We start from the raw sequence: 22,543 nt of genomic DNA, 5'->3' as shown, positions 1-22,543 counted from the left end.
GCTCTTGTGGGCACCACAGCTCCCTTCCTCTGTGTTGCTGTTGTCTTGCCCCATGTGCAGCTGTTGTGAGAAGACACACAGTGGAATTTCTTTAGCCTTTAGAAACCACAGTAGGGGATACCCTTGTGAACAGTGATGAATTATAGCTGAGGAGATAGAGGAAAATAAATGCATATTGTCCATAAATATTTTAAGAAGTACAGTAGGAGGATTGCTTAGGGTTCCTTGAAATTTTCTTTATCTGTTATTTGTCAATATATCCTTAGCAGATAGTAGATAGGTTACAGGTAACTGAAAAGAAAAAGTCATCAAAATATATTGGGAGCAGTTCTGTGGCAGCTGGAGGAAGAGGGGCCTGACTTGGTTGATCTTTCTGGTATTTTGGTATCTGACCATACATAAGTGAAGAGGAATAAATCACCACTGCTTTCCAAATGGTTTGGGGAATAGTCTTTTTTTTTTTTTTTTTTTTTCCCCTTAAGTGCTAGCTTTCCATCTTTAAAACTATTTTTTTCTTATAAACTATTGCAAAGGCAGATCTGGGAATGTTTTTATTCTTTGAGGCAACTGATGACTGAATAATGCTTTAAAACATTCTGAAAAGTGAAGATAGGTTGTTCTTTTTCACTCACTACAGTGATTATTTGTCCTTTTCAGTGTGAGGCATCGCTGCTCTATGTATGTAATTTCTGTGTAGCTAAAAAGAAAGTGACAATGAGGCAGTTCATAACATAGTGCCATATGTAGCAAAAGATGGTTGTGTCCTTCAGTTATGCTCATTCAACTGTTTTTTTTTTGTTTGTTTGTTTGTTTGTTTGTTTTTCTCTTCCAAGAGAAGAGGCATGCAGAAGAAAATGTGTTTTGAGACCATATGGCTGCATCTCCATGCCCTGAAGCCTTGGTGTCTTTACTGAAAGGAGGCTTATCATGATACTCTGTACGAGTTCTGTGTTTTTTCTGTCTCATCGTGCAGTTTCCTCCTCATTCATCTGGTCTTCAGGAGATTCTTACTTGCCTGTGAAAAAGAACTCAAGTTGGTCAGTGGCTAAACTTGGGAATGATTATAGAGGTTACGCATGCTGTGTACTGAGCCTTCTCCCATTGGGATGCTTAACATGTTCCAGCATGCAGGAGGATTGGCTCGCATGTATAGCAAAATGCCTCCTTGTGGGAAACCTCCTGTTTTCTCCACAGCGTGAAGTTTTGCCCAGCTGTGGTACCTTGACACTCATTACTGACATTCTTTAAGTGTTCTAATTTTAGTGTGAGTCTGTAGCCAAACAGGCCTGAGGGACCTCTGAAGGCAGTCAGAGTGCAGGTGTAAAGTTGGTCTTTATTGGCTGTAGCTGCTTCTGTTGTTGGCTGTGCATTTTCTTTGAGAAGCTAGTATAACTACGTATAGCAGAAGGTTGCACACATATAATTAACATGCCACATGACATTAACCAGTCATTAAGAACAATACTGTCAGCTGGTCCTGAATGTGAAGCCAGTCTGCAATAGACGATTTGACACACAACTGGCTCCAAAGGAGGTTATGACTGTTTCTTAAACTAACAAACAGATGTAAAAGTCCAAACGAATAATAAAAGAGGTGGAATTTACGTACAAGTAAAGCAGCTCGAAATAAAGAGGACAGTAATCCTAGTGTTCTGATTTCTCTCATCAGACTGTTTCTTCCTTTCTGCATCCCAATCTTAGCTGACATGAAGTGATATGGCATTGTATTCAAACCTCCTTAAAGGTAGGGAGTGAAGGCAGAGTGAGTTCTTACTTTTTGCTGCTACCTTTGGCTGAAGCCATTTTATCTAAGTCTGTGGTAACGAGGGAACAGTGCAGTGAAAAAAAAAAAAAAAAAGAAAAGTTGTAAGAACTAGAAACAACGAGAATGAAGGTGCACTCATTGAACCAAACCCAACATGGCAGGATTTCTTGTCTGTTCTCCTATCAGAAGAGGGGAAAACTACTTGGAAATCTTGGTGTTGACATAGATTGAGCAAAAAGGCAAATACGTTTGTCCAGAGAATGTTAAAAATATGAAAATAGGGAGTGATAAGGGATGAAATGTAATAGTTGATTTTAAGAAGCTAACCTACTGCTGCTTTCTTTTTACCTGTGGTGGAAGGAGTGCCAGGAAGTAGGTTGTGCTCCATGCTTTATTCTGCTTGCCTTGGCAGGATTTGGCATAGACACAGCCCACATCTGTGGGGTGTGTGGTAGCCAGTTCCTGAGGGAACCAGAACTTGGGGTGGATCAGCCCAACAGCTGCTGCTGGGAAAGCTGCCTGAGCAGTACTGGTGTTGGCACAGCTCTCTGAAGCAGTCTGCTGGTGTCTAAGGTCTTCATCTCAAGATACCAGCAGTAATGTTGTTGCTGCTTGTCTGTCAGAGGTGGCAGGAGTAGCAGGCATTCTCCCGTGCAGAACAGCATTATACAACTTTTTCAGACCACCACAAAGCCTTTTTTACCATCAGTGCTAGCCAAATGAGTCTGAAGCACTGGCTGCTCAGCTGTAATTTGCACATACAGAATTAGGAACACTAGTATCTGGTACCAGGCTGTATGTGATACGCATTGGTTTTTTTGATCCTTACATTTTGAGAAAACATAAACAGGGGAGTAAGTGAGCATTATTAACAGCACAGCTCTATGGTGATTGTCTGTATTTTGAAACTGGCATTCTTTTCCTGTGTGATAAACCTCCAAGATGGCTGTACCTCCATGGAAGTACACGCCCCAGTTGGAATTTTTCATAGCCCTGACTCTGTTCTCATTTCTAGTGCAGGCAGGTCAGTGCCAAAGTTCAGAAGCTATAGAACCGAATGACCTTACTTCCAGTTGGTTGCAGAGCCAGCATACATTTCTGTGTTCACCTTTCAGATTATGGAAAACGAAAACTACTAACTCCCTCTTTGTGAGTGCTTTCTGTCTTGTTTATATGTTCATGCTCCTGACTGGGGAAGGGGGTGGGGAGGACATAGCAAGACAATGCTGGACTGTAGACCTGCTGCTTAACTTTTAATTTGCTGTTTGATTTGTCACTCAGTTTGTAAAGGAGAACATGCCGATAGTGTGTAAGCCAGTACTTGGCTTCTCTAGGGAAGCCGTGAACCAAAGTCATGGAACTTGTGCAGCTTGTATTGTTAATACCCAAGGAACTGGCATCACCTCTGGATTGCTGGGCATGATGCATGCAGAACTGCATAGCACTGCCCCCCCTTTCCTCCCATGTGCTTTGGCTGCAGAAGGGCTTTTAACAAGTCTGGGGAAGATTGGTACTTGGCAGACACTTGGAAAGATCAGGCCTGGGTTAATGAGAACAGTGAAACTACTACTTAATTTCTAAGCTGATTTCCCTGGAGACAGCTAGACAGTAATAGTGTTTGGACTTTTTTATTCAATAAAAGTTTGAGTTATAAATATTCTCCATTTGTTTTCTATTTACAGTTGTAAAATATTTTAGGATAGCCTACCCATCACCTATCATTCAACACCTCTATAAATGCCATGAAAACATAATTGTAAAATAAAAATGTCTATTTTCAGCCCACAAACCCAATTTCCACACACTCACAAAATAAAATCAAAGGGACAGAAAGGAGGGGAGAGAAGGAACTGGGAAGGAGAGGGGGATAGGAAATACAGTACAGCAGGCAACAATGCAGTATTTGCTACACAGTAGCAAGAGAAATGGGTAAAAAAATTTAGTCTGCTATGATGACAAGCTTTTCAAGACATTTGTTATAGACCAGCGCTGTCCAGTGCATTTCTGTAGGACAAGTTGAAATCCAAATTCATTTTCATTGTTTTCCTGCAATTCCAGGCAACGCTTGGATTTTCGGTTCTGGATTGGACCTCCCTTTAAAGATGGAGAGAAAAAATAAATGTTTAGATTGTGATGGCGTAGCATTGCTACCATATAATAATATAGAGAACGTTCCAGTGTCCATCTACTGAAGTTCACCATTACTGTGAAAAAGTACTGTTAGAGACATGATAGGCACTAGGTTGGATTTGTAGTGAAGGTTCCTTCTGTCACAGGCTGGTTTAATCCTTAATGCAGTTTAGAATAGTTTCAATTGCTTGGTTAGCATTTCAGCAAGTGGGGTGTCTAGAATCAAGCTGCGTTTCTGGCTGTGCTCTTTAACATAGGCCAAAAGCTTTCCTCGTTGTTTCACTTACCTAGCTTAGAGGCTATGCTGCACCTCTGAAACACGGGAAAAAGAAATACAAAACAGAATGAATACCTTGGCCAGGGATGTCCCATATATAGGATAAAATGCAAAAAATAATTTATTCCTTGAATTCTGAAACGAACATTCTGTAATCTTACGTTGTTAATCCTCAATATATACGCTTCATTCAGCCATCAGCTTAATACTGCCGTGCTGAAGGCCCTTCTGTATCTTCACTGCAGCAAATCCTAAGTCATTGAGGTTATCACACGATTAACTATAGACCTAAAGAACAATTAAATAATCAGATAGATGACTAAATTACATTTTTTCCTTTTAATTCTGGCTTTTTATTGAGAGTTTAATCCTCTCTCCTATGTAAGAATGATAACTTGTACACATTGTCTGGGAACCTTCTTCCAAGGTACACAGCATAGAATAATTTACACAGTAGTCTGAAAGGCTGTCTGTCTCTAGAGGATGTTGGATGTCCATAATAGAGAATTACTGGCTTAATCTGCACATCAGAGAATGGAGTCTAAGTCAGCACAACCACATTAGTACAGCCAGAGTATAGAAAGAGCAACCACACATTTAAATTGCGTATTTGTATAATGGGGAGTAATAGTTGCTATCAAAAAAAAAAAAAAAAACCCTCCCAAAACCACGATAGCTTACCAGTTTGTTTCAGGTCCGTGTTACAGAAAGTCAGAAGTGTGACAGATGGCTATCATAATCACAAGGATATTTGCATAAATCTCATAGAAGTGCTGAGTTTGCTCTTCAGAGAAGGCTGTTTTTCAGGCAAGGGTACCTCATTCCATTCAGCACAGCCTCTGCTTCATTCAGCCAGGTGACAAGGGGGAGTCTCTCCTCTCCTCCTGTCACCCAGTCATACTTAGTAAGTACTTTTTTTGAGAAGTGACATCTAGAAACATTTTGGGATTTGACTAGCTAATGAAACACTGAATTAGGTTTGAAAACTGTAAGGTTTACATTATTTAAATATCTCTTTGGATAGGAGACTGTTTCCAGAATAACCCACAGAATTCAAAACATGAGGCTCACATAAATTCTCCTTGGTAGGCCTACTAGATATGATTTTCACCAATTACTTTACTAGACAGCCAGGCATACACTAGGCATTTTAATATACCTCTCCAACAAAATGCTGAGTGAACTGTATTTTTCCACTGCTGTATAAGTATTATTGATATCCATATTAATAAAGGTACTTAAATGTGGGTGTATGGTGACAGCATAAACTCTAAGCTATCTATAAGAACTGTAACTGTCTGACACACAGAAAATTCATTTGAAGTAGCTATGACAGGAAATTAGTCAAAGCTTTATTATATGCTATTTGTTCACTTATCCTCCCCCCCAAGTTACTGTGGCCTGCTAAAGCTCACTGAAGTTGGTGAGAGTTTTTTTTTAAACAAAATCAGTGAGCTTTGAATGAGGGCCTATGAATACAAAACTCAACATAATGAATATTTTCTATCTGACAAAAATAAACTTTTTCAGATCAACTTCTTGATCTTCCAACTGGTGCTGGAGTTGCTCGTGTTTCTGTCATTGAACTTAATTAGTTCTGTATCTGTCTCGAGCATTTGCATGTATCAGTTAGGCATTTTTTTCAGTGTTGGTGTCTAGGACATCTTCAGTTTAGATCTTGAACAGAAAAAGCAAGAGGAAAAAGGTTGGCCCAGAAAACCAACCAGCTATGCGAGAGTGTAGTTCAGGCCCTTCTTTGCCCAATTTTTGCATCTGAGATATGAATGTGGGTGTGGTACTTCTAGGCCTTGCCTGTCCTTTCTAACTCATTTGCATTAAGTGAAGGATCAGAATTCATTCTCTCCATTTTATGGAAAGCATGACAGCTAAAATGCAAGTGTTCCTTGGTAGACCTCTTCTTGCTTCTCCTGTCTGCCCAAATGCTGTGAAATGAACTCTGTGGTGTCCATCCTGAGAATTTTACGCTTATGATGAGAGATTAGTAGATGCTCAGGTCTGGCCTGTGGAGTTATTTGTCTCTTCAGCAGCTGGACTGGGGCATCTGCTTAGTTTGTTGGCTGCATTTTGTGAATCCTGTTCTGTGGTACCTATTTCTTTTCTCACCAAGGACTGTTTGTGGGACTTGGTCACCTAATTACTGCTCTGCTACCTAGAGCAAACTGTAGCACAGTCTTAAATAATGCCTTGCTGAGTTGAAATGTCTTTCAGTCATTCTAGCTAAATCCTACTTGTTTCAATGGTCAAGGGTTTCTGTTACTTGAACAGGCCCAAATGGCTTCCACACCTGTTGAGGCTTTCAGGAGATAGGAAGAATGCTCACAGTGGAGACAGATGTTTTTCCTCTGTTCTAAATCATGGAGAGCACACCTTGCTATTACAGTGAATGCATACATGTGAAGAACTAGTGGCAGCTACAGAAAGAGAGTATAAACCACTCCCAAGGACACCCCTTCCTTTTCCTGATTCAGCTTCTTTTTAACAGAAACAAGTGACTTAGAACAGAAAAAAGGCAGAGAAAGCTCTTTTTGATAAACTGTAAAGCACTCTGTAGTGCCTACTGAAAATCACTCTGCTGAGTACATTGAAGGCTTCTGTATGGAACACAAAAGAGACACCAACGTTAAGTAGTGGAGACAGCAGAGATGCTTTTAGGAAGATGATTATTATTTTCTTTTTTTACGAAAGAGAAACATAAAAGCTACAGTCCTGTTAGAAGTGGAACAACTCAGCTTAGGAGAGATGTGAGGTCTGTGCAAGAACCACGGCTTAATCCCACAGAGAGGGTGCAGTCTACACAGCTTTGGTTCCTTTCAGTAAGCATATAAATGAAATAATTGCTCTGAAGTACAGGGAGAAGGGTTTGTATAGCACATACAAACTTTAGATTATTTAATTTTCTTGTGTTCATTTTTTCCTTCATATGCTTAATGCAAGTCTGTTGTAGTGGTATTATTTTAGTATTTCTAGGGTGATGACAGTGCACTCACTATATGTTGCAAGGCCTGAATTAGCTGTATAATTCATTAAAGCACAAGAATGGAATAACTCCACTTCAAAGCAAGTAACATGCGATACTCACTGAAAGCTAATACTACATTTTGCAGCTCTGGCTTAGCCTCCAAATTACAGCATCACTGAATAGTTTCTGCAGTCTGTCAGCATCATGTGCATTTAGAATCCTAGAACCATATATAGATAAAGGTGTTCTTTAATTCTTTATTTATAGCTATTTTAGTAAAATGCATGTAAAACTTGACAGTCGTATTTACTGCTCAGCAAAACAGTCTATTGTAATACTACACTTCAGGCTAACTGAATGTGAAAGGTGAATTGTCTGCCTGTCTGGTTCCCTCTTACCATCCTAGTTAAGACTTCTATTTTCCAATTTAAAGGCAAAAATTTGGTAGCCTAGGGTAATGTATTTTACAATGATTCATAGCATATGATTCTATAGGATGAAACAAATTACAGAGGAATTCTTCCCAGTTGAACAGAATTAGGATTAGCATCATTGATGATGAGGGACAGCACAAAAGCAGTAGAAGTTTCAAGTGAATAAATAAATTCAGGTCAACTATTTTATAAAAACATACTGAGTGTGACAGCATTACTAAGTCTGACTGAAAATTTGATGGGTGTTGTGGTGCGGGTTGAAACAATTTGAAAAGTACAAATGCTCTTAACTCCTGGTACCATTAGACTTTATAAAAATGATTTAGTGGTTTATAAGCGTACTTGTATATGCTATTTCAAGTCATCCATCTTTTTATGGGCAATAGCTATTAGAATATGTGGTAACTCAGGCTCACAGAACAGTGGCACACAGTAATACTGCTGACTTCCTTTCAAATTATTGTACTTTCTGCAGGTCTGCCATACCTAAGCGATTTCCTTTTAAGTCTTTCACTGAAGCAGAATTTAGCCAATACTACAGCATCTAACAATGCCTTGTGATGTACTTGCAAACTCTAACATTGTGCAGTACAAGGATGTTTGGTAGGCAGTCTCATGTGTACTACTATGCAACTACTAACATGCTTTTAGAAAGAGCATCATGTTGCAAGTATATGCTTTTATATTCTTGGTTACAACTGGAGTGATAACAACCTGTACAAAGTAATTATTCTTTATTGAACTGTACTGTGGGTTTTGTTTTGGTTTCTTGTGTGGTCATGGATGCAGCATTCCCAAACCTTCCCCTTCCCATACTTGTTCTGCAGAACAGCAGGGTGGGACAAGTCTCTCTGGAGTGTTGGTCCTTGCAGAACCAAGCTTAGTTGAAAGCTTTCATAAAGTTTCACTAACAGGCTTGCTATCCAGAGGGCTACAAATGGGACAGAACATCAGTACAGCTTGCTTTGCAAATACTAGTTATGTTAAATGCAGTTTCTTTACTGGAAACATCTGTACAGTGTACATGTACCATCTAACTGGGAACTCCTGCCCCATCATACTATTGCTACTGCAGAATTGGTGCTATGTACCATGTCACAGTCCTTAAACTTCCTTCAAAAGCAGAGAAACCCTTCTCTGACTTTATAACACCAACAACAAAAAAAAAGGTTGCATTAGGAAATTTCTGTAACATATCCCTTGTCAAAAAGTACTGATAGCTCACACTAGTTATTTGGCCTAAAAGCTCCCCTTATGCTTATTTATTGTTCATACTACACAACAGGCTCCTTTAATCAGGTGACGTTTTTACTGATCAGTGTAAAATTGTTCTGATTTCTGGCTGTATTTAATAGTTTACCATTCTATTAACTAAATTGCTTCAGTAAGAATTCTCCACCGTCAGGACCAAATAATTTTCTGTTTCTCTGAAGTCAGTTTGCCAAAGCTGTGTTTTGATGTATGAACAGCAAAACGCATGGCAGAAAAGGCCAGAGATCCTGTGTCATGGTTTGAATATTTTTAAAGGAAGGATTTGAATGTGGATATGTGGCATCATTAAAGTGGAATAAGTAATTCACAGCAGCTAATTGACTTTGTCAATTCAGTCAATGTTTGTACTTGGCACAGCTGCCAGCTGCCAGACGTGACCTATGCTGCTCAGGTTGTTAAAGTAGGTGTGATGGGTTCTGTAAGCCGCAAGTTGCTGTATTGGGTTTCAAATTTTCAGGAAAAAAAAAATTGACAGGGAAAACAGGGAAGTGAGGGAAAACAGGGAAGTGACGGTGTTGCTTTAAACTGAAACAGGGTTCTATAGCCTAGAAATACTCTTGGGCATGCAACTTATACAGGATTTCGTTACCTGTAGAAATGAGGGGTATTAAATGAATGCTGCAGGTTGTCAGCAGTCCTGAAAATGAACTGATAGCTCTTTTTACCAATTTACTATAAGGTTATACCCATTTCTTTTTTGTTCATCACATTAAAGCTCATAGTATTGTACTTAAAAAAAAAAAAAAAAAAATCTCTGCTCTTACCAGCTTGCCTAACCATGTCTATTTCTGAAAAAAAAGTGTTAGAAAGTTAATAAGGGATGTGTGTGTCCATGTACATGCATAGGTATTTACAAGGTATATTCGGTCTTGTATCATATATTCCATACAGATAATTGTATTCATTAGTCTCTAGTTCTCTACTTGTACCTTAATCAGCTTCCTCAGATATTTACATGTTCATTCTACCTTTGAGGTGGAAACTGTGATCTTTACTACTACTTTGATACATTTGAATCAAAGAATGATTCAGTGATGAGGTGTATATAAAATAGACCTTCACAACACATCATCTTATCATTTGCTTCCCCGGAACATTGGGGTAAATTTTCAGTGACTGTGTGCCAAATATAATCCCCTCAAAAAAACCTGCTGGATCTTTAGAAGTCATTCATCTTTTTTATGGTCACTTCAGTATGGATCATGCTGAAGTAAGAAAGAGAATGTCATAGGAGAATGTCAGTAATTGATTCCATGCAGCACTTGATTTTGCCAATCTATTGCCAATCTAATGGAAATACTGGATGATGACAGTGAGCTTATAAATTCTTATTTACAGTTACATATAGAGTATAAGTGTATATATAATGCTAATATAAAGGTAAAGCTTAATTCCTTCTGAATCTAAAGCAGTATGACAAATTTTTCAATTCTTTGGCAGCAGGTGCTCTGTAAGTAAAGCAAATGCTCTAATAAGATGCTATACTGTTTCTTGTTCAGGTCTTTCAAAATTAATTTTAACTGTTTAAATTAAAATATTCCTTAGCAAAAAATACTGTTAGCTGTTGCTCTTCTTCAAAGAGACTTGGTTTCATTTACATTTGCCATGACTACTGTGAAAATAAGGTGTGCTTAACTGCTATTATGTGTATGAAATACTGTATACAGAAATGTTACATATTACAAAGGTATTGTCTGTCAGCTATTTATATCACTATTTACAATTAGGCAAATGAGAATCTTTACCAGATACTGTTTTTAAATGTGAATTTATTTTTTCAGTCCTAATCAAAATTATTGTTGCATATAATCTCATAAATTTAGGTGGAGTTGTAACAGGGATTGTCCAAGCAATTTTTAAATGAAAAATATTTTTTTCCTCCTCCTCCAGCACTCAGGCTTTGTGTACCACTCTCCTCATACTCAGGCAGCCATCCGAGCACTGATCTTAGATCTGCTTATTGGTACCCAAGGAGTAAATACTGTGAAGTATCCTCTGACAATGGAATTAGATGCATCATTCAACAGGTACAACAATTTAATCGATTTACATCACATTTTGTCACATTTTACTACTGAGACTTCTAGCTGTTCAGATTTCATATAATCATAAATGCTAAATTTTCATACTGCTGTAATAAATCTTTACTACTGCAGTTGTAACACATCAAATGATGCAGCTTTATCTGCACATCCAAACTGGTTTTTAGTAACCAATGGACTGTGCAATCATTTATTGTTTTTGTTTAATCTAGATAGGCTACATGAACATAAAACACTCTAGATCAGCTATTTAAATGTGCATTAAATCTACAGGACGTGGAAATGCACAATCCTGTTAATTAAAGTATTTAAATAAGAGCAATTAAATCTGGCAGTAGGAAATGTCTTACAGTGTCTTACAGAGAATGTAATTGGAATGGAAAACAAATTACAGAATAACAGCATAAAAATCAGAAACAGAATGTATGGATTTAAGCCTGTCAGTAATATTTTGCATGCATATATCTAGCTTCATCACACCAGATTACAAAGATCCATTGTTAATAACAAGATTAAGAAAATAATAACTCACAGATAAATATATCCACACCTTGACTGAAATGCAAAGAAGCTCTTTAGGATATGATAACTCAAAATGCATTTCACTACAGAAAATGGTGATAAAACTAAGAAAATTGAAGCAGGCGTTGGAGTAGAATATATTATACAGACTGAAAAGACCATTAGGGATTTTTCAGAAAGTAAAAATGAATCCTTTTTGTATCAGTAGTAGAGGGAAAATGTTTCTGACATTCCAGGAAAAACATTGGCAGAAACAGATAATATAGGTTATCATTGATTAATCAATATGTTCCCGTTTAAAAAATAAAAATGAGGAATTTAAAATGAGAATCTTTCATCCATATCTAAGCCTGACAATTACAGCTAGATGTAGAATTTGTAGATGAAAATGTTGTCTGAAAATATTGACAGTAAATCCAGACGATGATGTACTTGCATTGATGATCTTCTGATAGCTAGGATTACCTAATAAGAGTGGAGAAAAGGAAAAGCTAGCTTTATGCTATGCAGTTGATAATGATGAGCATCACTTTTCTGAATTCAGCTGCTGTCCTGTGTAACAAGTTAAAATTCATTTAGCAATAAATTGGATACCTTTTGAGAACTAACAGTCATAAAAGTCGAACTCTGTAAGTTCCAGGAATGCATGATGGTGAGATAGATGATTCACAAATTGACAGCTGCTGACTGGTAAGGAATTAAAAATATACTAAAATGAAATAAAAATAGGATTCTGTATGTAAACAAAAAATAGTGGGATCTGACTTATGTAATGGAAGTTATGAATACCTGTGGGAAACTGGTAAATGAATGCTTTTCTAAGGGAAACTGATTGCTAGAGTTAGTAATATGCAACAACTGCTGTGATTTCTCCAGGTACAGGAAATCTATTGAATTAATTGTCGGTGTTCAATGACTGACAAGATTTTTTTTTAATGGGCTGGGTTACTTTTAAGCATACTGATGAAAGAACGTTTTATAGGCATGCTGAGCTGATCATTTGGACAAAATACGTCTTGGCCTTCACAAAGGGAGTGCATTAGGGGTCAGGAAGTGACTCCTCATGGTGTTACAGTGAACTGATGACTCTGAATAGTTTGTGAAACAGCAAGCATTTACCACTGTTGAAGGCAGTCTACTAGACAAGGTAATTAATCTAGTTACTTATTTTTACAGTATGCAATATGGCAAATTGCATATTCCTAGGTCTTACCTTTTTGATTGGTTTTGAAGAATTCATCACTTGTGTACGTGTTGCTTTCTAAGGTTCTTTCTCCATTGCTAATCTGTGGAAAGCGTTTGTTAACATCCCTTTCCTCCCCATTTTTGAGTGTGCATGAGATGCAGTATGAGAAATGCTAATGAAAATCCTTTCACAGCATGCAACTGAAGGTCATGTGTAAGAGCCTGGTTCCTTCTCTTTTTCTCCTTATGAATGAAAATATTGTTCTAACGTAGCATACCAAAAATGAATTTCCAGATGAAAAGTGCACATTATTACTGCCAACCTTAGCAGAGGGAGATATCTAGTTACTCATATTCAACCTAATGAGAAACTCCTTTCAACACTATTAGAAACCCCAAGATTTTTATCTTTTTCCTAAGAGAAGATAATTATCCTTGGACATTTTAACAGATTGCCAGTGTTTTAGGGTTTTTAAACTAGAACAAATAATGCATTCCTATTGCTTTATGAGATGTAATTCTTAATAAAATGTAACTCTTCTAGAAAACAAAAATACTGAATGATGTTTTATTTTCTTGGGGGGTGGAAGAGGTGTGTTTTTACTAACCAAGGTTTTGTAATCTGAATGCTCAATATGAGGGCTTACTAACCCATTTTTACCCAGAAACAGAGTGATTTGCATTGTCATTATATGCTTACAATTAAACCAATGGCTAGAAACCAAGAAATAAATTGAGTGCCAACTGATGAAAAATAAGAAATAAACTTTCACTAGTATTTCCATTGATGCACGTATTCTAACAAGGAAGTTTAGGTTGGGCTCTTTGGAACTCTGGTCACAATACCTGGGTATTGAAAATAACTTTTTTCTTAGTGCCCACAGAAAGCTGTAAGGTGATAAGAACTGATATTGGGAAAGGAATTTCCTTGCAGCTGCAGTGCAGATCTTGCACAGTATACTCAGACAATAATGAAAATAAACTATTTTGTGTGTTGTATTAGGTATTGTCACTGTCAGATTCACGGTACCAGACTTGGTGGCCTGATCATCTCACAAAGTAACAAGCAATATATTCTTGTCACATACATCGTCATTTCATCCTAATTTAATTGCCTTCCAAGTGAAAATTCTTCTAAAATATTTTCTATATTTTCATCTTTAATTGGATTGTAGGATGTTATTTGGTAACCAAATATTGTTTATGTACATAGTTCTCTTGCTTCTTTTGGAATTAAAGATGCAACTTCTACTCATTTGATCAGGGCAGAGTTGGGGTTCTTTTGTTCTGTCAGGTTTTTTTTTCTTCCTAACTGAGAAATTTGAAAAATAGATGTATGCTAAAGGTAAAAAACTTCATCCATCTCTCTGAAAGCTGACAAAAGCAGAACCCAAGAAGTGATTGGCTCAGTAAAACAAAGGAAGAACCAAGATCAGTGCTCAGATCTCCTGAAATCCAGCCACTTCATATGGTAAGTGTTAGTTATCCGTTAAATTATAGAAAGCATAATGGGTCTGACCATTCTTTTGTATGTCTGTTATGTACCTTGTTGGCAGCAGCTGTCTTTGGCAATTTTTAGAGAAATCCTATCTGCACATCAGAAATTTTGGAATATCGGGTAGAACTAGAACAAGTAATTTATTTGTAAATAAAGGTGGTGTTGAAAACTTAATATGCTAAGATATGCAAATATGGTATATATTTTCAAGGAAAAACGTGGTATGCATTAACTTCCTTTTAAATTAATTCAGCAAAAGTGTCTTTAGAGTTTAAATGCAGTCCTCAGGAGAGTAAATACTGCATAATACGATATACTGAAAAAGGCTTGAAATGCACCCGCTAAAAGCTCCTTTTACTGCTGTAGTCACACAAAAACTAGCTGGCAAGTTCTGCACCTGATTTGCAATGAGTAAAACTTGCTAATGGAAAATTACTCCAAATAGAAGACTAAACTTATGCAAGAAAACATTTGGGTTGCCATTAACTACATCAATAACTGCAAGCAAATTTAACACCATTATTCAAATGCAATACTATATAGTAATACGTGTATAGAGGTTTTTTTTTCTGTATGTGAATTATTTGCTTATACATTTTTGTATTTTAAGTTGAAGTCAAGTACTCAAAATAGAGAATTCTTTCAGATTTTTATGTTTCCAAATCCATTCTGCATAAATGGGACTAAAAGAGTTTGTAGGCTTATAACAAGACATAGTTCAAGCAGTCTAAAAACCAAATATTTTAATATACTTGTTTTTAAAAGGAAGTATTTAGTATGAAAATAGTATTGGTTAAGTTGCACATGAATTTGAGCTAAAGCAAAAAGAACATAAAAACATTTAATACCATTTTCTCATGTCTAAACAGCGCAACAGTAGAGGTACCTTGTCCTTCAGCTGTAACACCTTGTACAGATGGTAACGCTTTCATGTTACCCAGTTTAAGTATTAAGTAAAGTATTACATGGAGGTGAGCTAGGGTAATATTTGAAGACAGGCAAAGAGCAGCTAAGAGTAGAAAAAAAGTGCAGTTGATGTACTGGTCCCATAAACTAACACAGCACTGGACATATGGAAGTGCTCTTCTGCGGCTGAGATTTAAATTTGAGCACTTGAAAACAGTGGTTATTTAAAATCAGACAGCCTCAATAAAAATACAGGGTTTAACATAGTTTGTTGGCTCAATTGACTGAATAATTAGGTTCTGTTTTTCTTTGTTTCTCCTGCAGTATCAAAATCTGTTTTATTTTTTTTTTAAATAGGATCACAGTCACTTTTTGTTCTGATCTGCCAGGCAGATAGCACTGTGTAATTGTATAGCTGTATGGCAATACAACATGTCTTATACTGCAAATACAAACTGAGCGTATTTGCATCCTTTGAGGTTCAGAATAAATTCAAATTCTTGATAAATTAATGATGCTGTTTTTCTATCCCATGGTTCTCATAATGGAAAAAATGGAAGAAGTTCATAGGGATAATTGTTCCCTTAGACACAGCTCCTACTGAAGTTAACTTGCTGTACACAGATGTCCTTGGCTAATGTATGGATTGGGAGTGGACATTACAAAGAAACTGTCTGTTGTTTAATGGTGCTAACCCCTGGTTCTGCACTATGTGCACTCAGCAAGGGGCATATGAAAGTGGTACAGAGAATCTCTACTGGGTTCCCAAGCCTCCAGTTTAATCCTGCCACACCATCTGTATTCTGCATTGTTTGGGATATGGCTGTGGGTAATGGTTCTAGCTAGCAATAGTATCGCACATCTTTAAATTTTGTGACATAAAGGGATGTGAGAATAATTCAGAACGGCTACCTGGCAAAAGCCAAAAATCTGTGGGATGAACATAATGTAAACATGTTCAGTAATTTTCAGATACATTCTTTCTTTATACAGCTACAGAGAGTATCTATTTAAGCTATATAATATCTATCTATTATCTTTTTATTATCTATTTAAATATGATACAAATGACCATGCTTTATCTGTGGAATGTTATAACAATTGAGTAAATTCATTTGCTCCCTTCTGTCTCCAACTTACCTTCCAAAGCAATTCCTACTATGATATGTGGGAAATGACACATACAGTAACCACAGTTGTCAGCAACAAATTTCATTTACAGCTTCTCAAGACAGCATAAACTACTGCCTCTGAACACTTCCAAATGGGAAGAATCCTCCATCACTGACTAGCATTACACTTCTCCATAACACATAAAAGCAGTGTTAACATCCCAGGCAGGTGCAACTCCTAGGCTGGTGGATACAGATACAAGACAGTGCTGAGCAAGTGCTGTGCACAGGTTCTCCCTCTGATGAGGTCTAAGGTGAGTGCTCTTCCATATAGATACATTCTCTGCTTACGTTTTTGTGGCAACCATACTGGAAGCTAAATTAAATTAACAGAGCCTGCTGTACTGAAAAAAAAATCACCATGGAACAGCCTTAAAACGATTCACCTCTTAGGTTTTTCCTTCTGCATCATGTCCTTTCTCATAGTTTTTTTTTGCAGAACCCTTACCTGATACGTATCTCACAACAGCAACTAGTAATGACAGCATAGCTAACCTGGTCAAAAGCATAAGAAACAGTCATAGAATCATAGAATCATAGAATATCCTGAGTTGGAAGGGACCCTTAAGGATCATCAAGTCCAACTCTTGACACCGCACAGGTCTACCCAAAAGTTCAGACCATGTGACTAAGTGCACAGTCCAATCTCTTCTTAAATTCAGACAGGCTTGGTGCAGTGACCACTTCCCTGGGGAGCCTGTTCCAGTGTGCAACCACCCTCTCTGTGAAGAACCCCCTCCTGACGTCCAGCCTAAATTTCCCCTGCCTCAGCTTAACCCCGTTCCCGCGGGTCCTGTCACTAGTGTTAATGGAGAAAAGGTCTCCTGCCTCTCGACACCCCCTTACGAGGAAGTTGTAGACTGTGATGAGGTCTCCCCTCAGCCTCCTCTTCTCCAGGCTGAACAGGCCCAGTGACCTCAGCCATTCTTTGTACGTCTTCCCCTCCAGGCCTTTCACCATCTTCGTAGCCCTCCTCTGGACACTTTCCAACAGTTTCATGTCCTTTTTATACTGTGGTGCCCAGAACTGCACACAGTACTCGAGGTGAGGCCGCACCAGCGCAGAGTAGAGCGGGACAATCACCTCCCTTGACCTACTAGCGATGCCGTGCTTGATGCACCCCAGGACACGGTTGGCCCTCCTGGCTGCCAGGGCACACTGCTGGCTCATATTCAACTTGCTGTCTACCACGACCCCCAGATCCCTCTCTTCTAGGCTGCTCTCCAGCGTCTCATCGCCCAGTCTGTACATGCAGCCAGGGTTTCCCCGTCCCAGGTGCAGGACCCGGCACTTGCTCTTATTGAACTTCATGTGGTTGGTGATCGCCCAGCTCTCCAACCTGTCCAGATCCCTCTGTAAGGCCTTTACGCCCTCATTTGAGTCCACAACTCCTCCAAGTTTGGTGTCATCAGCAAACTTGCTCAAAATACCCTCTATTCCTACATCCAGATCGTTTATAAAAATATTGAAAAGTACCGGCCCTAAAATGGAGCCTTGAGGGACCCCACTGGTGACCGCCCGCCAGCCTGACGCAGCCCCATTTACCATAACCCTTTGGGCCCTGCCCGTTAGCCAATTGCTCACCCATCGTACAATGTTTTTATTTAGCTGTATGGTGGACATTTTGTCCAGTAGGATCCTATGGGAAACCGTGTCAAAAGCCTTGCTGAAGTCCAAAAAAATCACATCAGCTGGTTTCCCTTGGTCCACCATACGGGTGATCTTATCATAAAAGGAAATCAGGTTAGTTAGGCAGGACCTACCCTTCACAAACCCATGCTGGCTGGGACCAATGACTGCTCTGTCCCCCAGGTGCGCCTCAATAAGTCCGAGAACCAACTTCTCCATGATTTTACCAGGCACTGACGTGAGACTGACAGGCCTGTAATTGCTAGGGTCTTCTTTCTGACCCTTCTTGAAAATTGGCACAACATTTGCCAGCTTCCAGTCTACCGGGACCTCTCCAAATTCCCAGGATCGTTGAAAAATAATTGAAAGAGGTTCCGCGATGACATCCGCCAGCTCTTTCAGCACCCGGGGATGAATCCCATCCGGACCCATGGACTTGTAGGGATCCAGGTGGAGTAGCAAATCCCGCACACGTTCAGGGTCAGTTGGGAGTTTGTCATCCCCACCGTCCCGGCCCTCCAGCTCAGGGCACCCTGGGTCCCGAAGCCCATCATCGGCATTGAAGACAGAGGCAAAGAAGGCGTTAAGCGTCTCTGCTTTGCCTATGTCATTGTCTGTGAGGAGACCTTCCCTATCAAGGAGCGGCCCTATGTATTCTTTAGTTCTCCTTTTTCCATTTACATATCTAAAAAAACCCTTTTTATTTTCTCTCACAGACACAGCCAACTTCAACTCTAGCTGTGCTTTGGCCACTCGAACTTTCTCCCTACAAACACGAACAGCATCCCTGTATTCTTTCCACGACGCCTGGCCCTCCTTCCAGTAGCGAAACACTCTCTGTTTCCGCCTAATCTCCATTAGAATGTTCCTGGTCAGCCACACCGGCCTCCTTCCCCGCCTGCCTGACTTGCGATATTTTGGAATTGCCTGATCTTGTGCTTCTAGGAGGCATCGCTTAAAGAGTGACCAGCACTGGTGGACATCGAGGCCTTCAAGAGCAGTTTCCCAGGGGACCTTGCTGACTAGTTCCCTGAGCAGCCTGAAGTCCGCTTTCCCCATATCTAGGGATGAGGTTTTGGTGGCACTTTTCCTTCTGTCACCATAAATATTGAACTCAACCACTTCATGGTCGCTATGGCCGAGGCGGCCACCAATCACCACATCTCCCACCAGACCCTCTCTGTTTTCTAGCAACAGGTCTAGGAGGGCACCTTTCCTAGTTGGCTCCGTTAGCACCTGCACCAAGAAGTTATCATCTAGGTGCTTCATGAACCTCCTGGACTTGCTTGTGTCAGCTGTGTGGCACTCCCAGTTAACGTCCGGCAAGTTGAAGTCCCCCATAAGGACAAGGGGAGTTAATCTCGAGGCCTCTCTTAGTTCTGTAAAGAATAATTTATCGGCGCTATCGTCCTGGCCAGGCGGTCTGTAATAGACTCCCACAACGACATCCCCTTTATTCGTTCGTCCCTTGATCCTTACCCAGAGGCTCTCAACTTTGCCATCGCCGACCTGAAGTTCCACACAGTCCAGCCCCTGCTTCACATACATCGCCACCCCACCACCTCGCCTACCCTGCCTGTCCCTCCTGAAGAGCCTGTAACCATCTATCGCAACACCCCAGTCACAGGACTCATCCCACCAGGTTTCGCTTATGCCGATGATGTCGTAGTTGCGGGACTGGGCCAGGACTTCTAGCTCATCTATTTTATTCCTCATACTGCGTGCGTTCGTGTAAAAGCATTTCAAGTGCGTCTCCTTACACTCAGCACCTTGTGGATCTGACCAAAGGACCTCACTGGCACACAGCCCCTCTGATTCTAGCGTACCATCCCTTAGGTCTTCACCGGCGCGCCTGGTTTTAGCCCCTTCCCCTCTTCGACTCATATCCCTATCCAACTAGATATGAACATGCAATTCATTAAGACACTACAAGACAAAGAGTAACTGTGGAAAAACTTATTCCTTGCGCCTTTGTTGTGCTGTCAGAGGGGCCCTAGTGTGCCATAAGCATACTTTCTAAATCGCCTACGTATAGAACTGCTGTCGGCCAGGTGATGTATATAAATTTCACTCAAAGGGCAGCAATTATGTCACAACTACCTTTCTATCAGCAGTAAACCTGAAAAATAAGACTGGAAACTAAGGATCTTCTTAAAAATGACTGACTGACTGCAGCATTTAAAATATACTCACTCTTACCACACAAAACAAAGTTAAGAGTATCAGATAGGCACTTCAGAAGAGCATGGTTTTGGCCATATGCTGCATTGAAAGATGTCCCAAGGAGGTTAAAGTCCAGGGACAGCAATCTCCATCACCTACCTCTCAGAGCACCTTGTCTGTCACAAAACAGATTATGTTAAGACAATCAGTGCAGCAGCGCCAAGGGTAGCAGATTTACTGCGTGTGTGGACAGCAACTGTCATAGGCAAGTGCTGCAGACATGATACTTCCCGCAAACATTCAGTTACAGCAGGGAGCAGACTGCTGCTGCCAGCACACTGCATGTGCACCTGCACCTTGCCATAAAGATCTCACAGGCTACGAGCAGGATTAATTGTTTAGTGCCAGTATTATATCACATGAAGGCCTTCAAAGTATGTCTTACCCCAGAACAACTGCAGTAACTATGGTAAGTAAATCTAAAAATTATCATGGGGAATAAGTTCTAAATTACAGGCACAGAGTGGCAACTGTTATTTTTTGCTTTCCTAACGGCTCTCGATGCCAGAGCAGGTTTCTTCATACCATGTATAAATTAATGTTTTAGTAGAATTCTCACCACTTTGCTACCATGTATTTCTTGTCCTAATCCTTTCTTCTTTGTGTCATTTCTTGTGATCACTTACCTTTTTGCTAAAATATCTAGTTTTGTTCTGATTAAATGAAAAAGAGACATAGTGAACTAGGTGAATTGTCAAACACCTCTAAGACTTTACAGCATTAACGCATTCCCAAAATAAGCATATCCCTAGGAGAGAAGACTTGACAGATAACCCCAACAACAAAATTCTTGAACACTATCCAGTTGATGGGAGTCTGTTCAGGGCTAATTTACATAATTTGACATAACTACAGTTATAAACGCTTCCAAAAAGCCTTGGAAGCAAAAATGTCACTGAAACCTACATTTTATTAGGTCTCATTGCATTTGGCAGCTGTATAAAGCTGTGGAGCATGGAAATTTGCTCAGACGGATCCTGATTATACAAACATAGCACAAGCTTTGAATGCTCAATACAATTTTGTCCTGTACAGAAAAGCTACCACAAAGTGTCCTAAGGCCTCTATCCAGTCAACCCCCACAAAATACAACGAAAACTTCTGAGGTACTGGTGGTGGTTCCCTCCCTGTTAACGCCTGACAAACTGCCATTCTGTCCAAAGGATAGCATTTCCTGAAAGAATAGCATGGATTTCCTGAACATGTGACTTGAGCTTCCTACAACTAAAGGTAACTATATAACAGAAAACAAAACAAAACAAAAACAAAACAAACAAAAAAAAAACACTGAAGTAAATCATGTTTTATTTTAATCAAGTTATATATATGTATGTATATATACACGGAGTTCTAGTCATACAAAGATGTAAATGAAGTTGGACAATAATTCTGTAATACATCTACAGACTCAAGGAGAATAGGTGAGGATGACACCAATTTTCTACTTTTGTCGTAAGGATTTTTATCATCTTTACATTCAAACAACACAAGTGAGAAGGAAGAAAGCTATCTGAAAAATGCACTTTTCAAAAACCTGTGCAGTCTTCTGTCAGCTTTCTGAAGTACACTGTCCCATTATAGATTATAGACTATCATGGTCCTTCAGAATACAGAGTATGTTTTGCAGAGGAATGAGAAAGTGTCTTCATTCAAATATTAAGATATAAGATACATGTTTGGTAAGTAGGGCAAATTTATTTATTTATTTTTAATCAGGGAAATCTAGTTGAGTTGGTTTACCCTACTCTGGCTTGTAAGTCTTGTCATTTTCCCATTTCCTTTTCCTTACCTATAGCATCATTCTTAATAGAATATCTGTCTGACCTAGGAATCTATAGAAGTCAAAGCATCCTTGCAGTCAAAAGAATTTATAGCACCTATAAAGCTATAGCCATTTCATAGAATCATTAAGGTTGGAAAAGCCCTTCAGGATCATCTGGTCCCACTATCAACATACTACCACTGCCACCCACTAAACCATGCCCCTATGCACCAGGTCCAAACTTACCTACATCTGAATACTTCAAAAACTTCAAGACTACGTAAGCATCAATCCTTACAGTCCTGCTAATTTTCAGTAGTCCTGCTGACTGCATAATATGGAAAAGAAATTCCAGAGCTTTCAAACATAATAAAAAAGACCTTTCTCAGATAGACAGCTTCCAGTTCATTCACAGAAACTCATGCCTTACCCACACACTAAATGAGAACATTCAAACAGAGTTCATTGGTTGATGTTGGAAAGCCCTGATTAGCTTTAGACTCTCATTAGTTTTTCTCTAGCTTACAGCATGCACAAGAGGCTGTGTACTGTGCTGTATGATGAGAAATAACGACATTTTGATTGCACTGGATATTAATAAAATCCTGTTTGAACATAAAACTTTTAATTATTTCATTTGTCTCTTAATTTATCATAAGGAAACAACTAATTAGCTTTCACTTCTCCTGAGCATTTTTTTTTTTAAATAGAAGACTTAAGCACAATCTATAGGGTTTAGTCTAGCA

The 22,543-nt window shown here is 39.2% G+C and overlaps 2 protein-coding genes across 7 annotated transcripts in view; one reads left to right on the top strand and one right to left on the bottom strand.

The window, feature by feature from the left end:
* The window catches only part of LOC311210022 (uncharacterized protein), a 180,875-nt gene that overhangs the window by 115,554 nt on the left and 42,778 nt on the right, over positions 1 to 22,543 (top strand). For 2 of the 4 annotated variants that reach the window (XR_014618475.1, XR_014618477.1), the window contains exons 10-12: positions 10,749 to 10,885; positions 12,405 to 12,569; positions 13,982 to 14,078. Coding sequence is in view for 1 of the 4 variants with exons in the window: in XM_084287715.1 (XP_084143841.1) it covers positions 10,749 to 10,885; positions 12,405 to 12,465 (198 nt within the window). In the remaining 3 variants the exon portion in view is untranslated. Of the gene's footprint in view, positions 1 to 833; positions 1,038 to 10,748; positions 10,886 to 12,404; positions 12,570 to 13,981; positions 14,079 to 22,543 lie in introns of those variants that run through there. The other 2 variants (XR_014618476.1, XM_084287715.1) reach the window with 2 other exon arrangements.
* GALNT18 (polypeptide N-acetylgalactosaminyltransferase 18) overlaps positions 3,476 to 22,543 on the bottom strand; it is a 218,533-nt gene continuing 199,465 nt past the window's right edge. Inside the window, exon 12 of one of the 3 annotated variants that reach the window (XM_084287712.1) lies at positions 3,476 to 3,859. In XM_084287712.1, coding sequence (XP_084143838.1) covers positions 3,713 to 3,859 — 147 coding nt within the window. In that variant the 3' untranslated portion in view covers positions 3,476 to 3,712. Of the gene's footprint in view, positions 3,860 to 10,879; positions 11,888 to 12,421; positions 12,709 to 22,543 lie in introns of those variants that run through there. The other 2 variants (XM_084287713.1, XM_084287714.1) reach the window with 2 other exon arrangements.

This window comes from Netta rufina (assembly GCF_964035555.1).
Source record: "Netta rufina genome assembly, chromosome: 5".
Lineage (NCBI taxonomy): Eukaryota > Metazoa > Chordata > Aves > Anseriformes > Anatidae > Netta > Netta rufina.
Note: the sequence above shows the minus strand (reverse complement) of the source record. Positions and strands in the feature narration are given on the sequence as shown.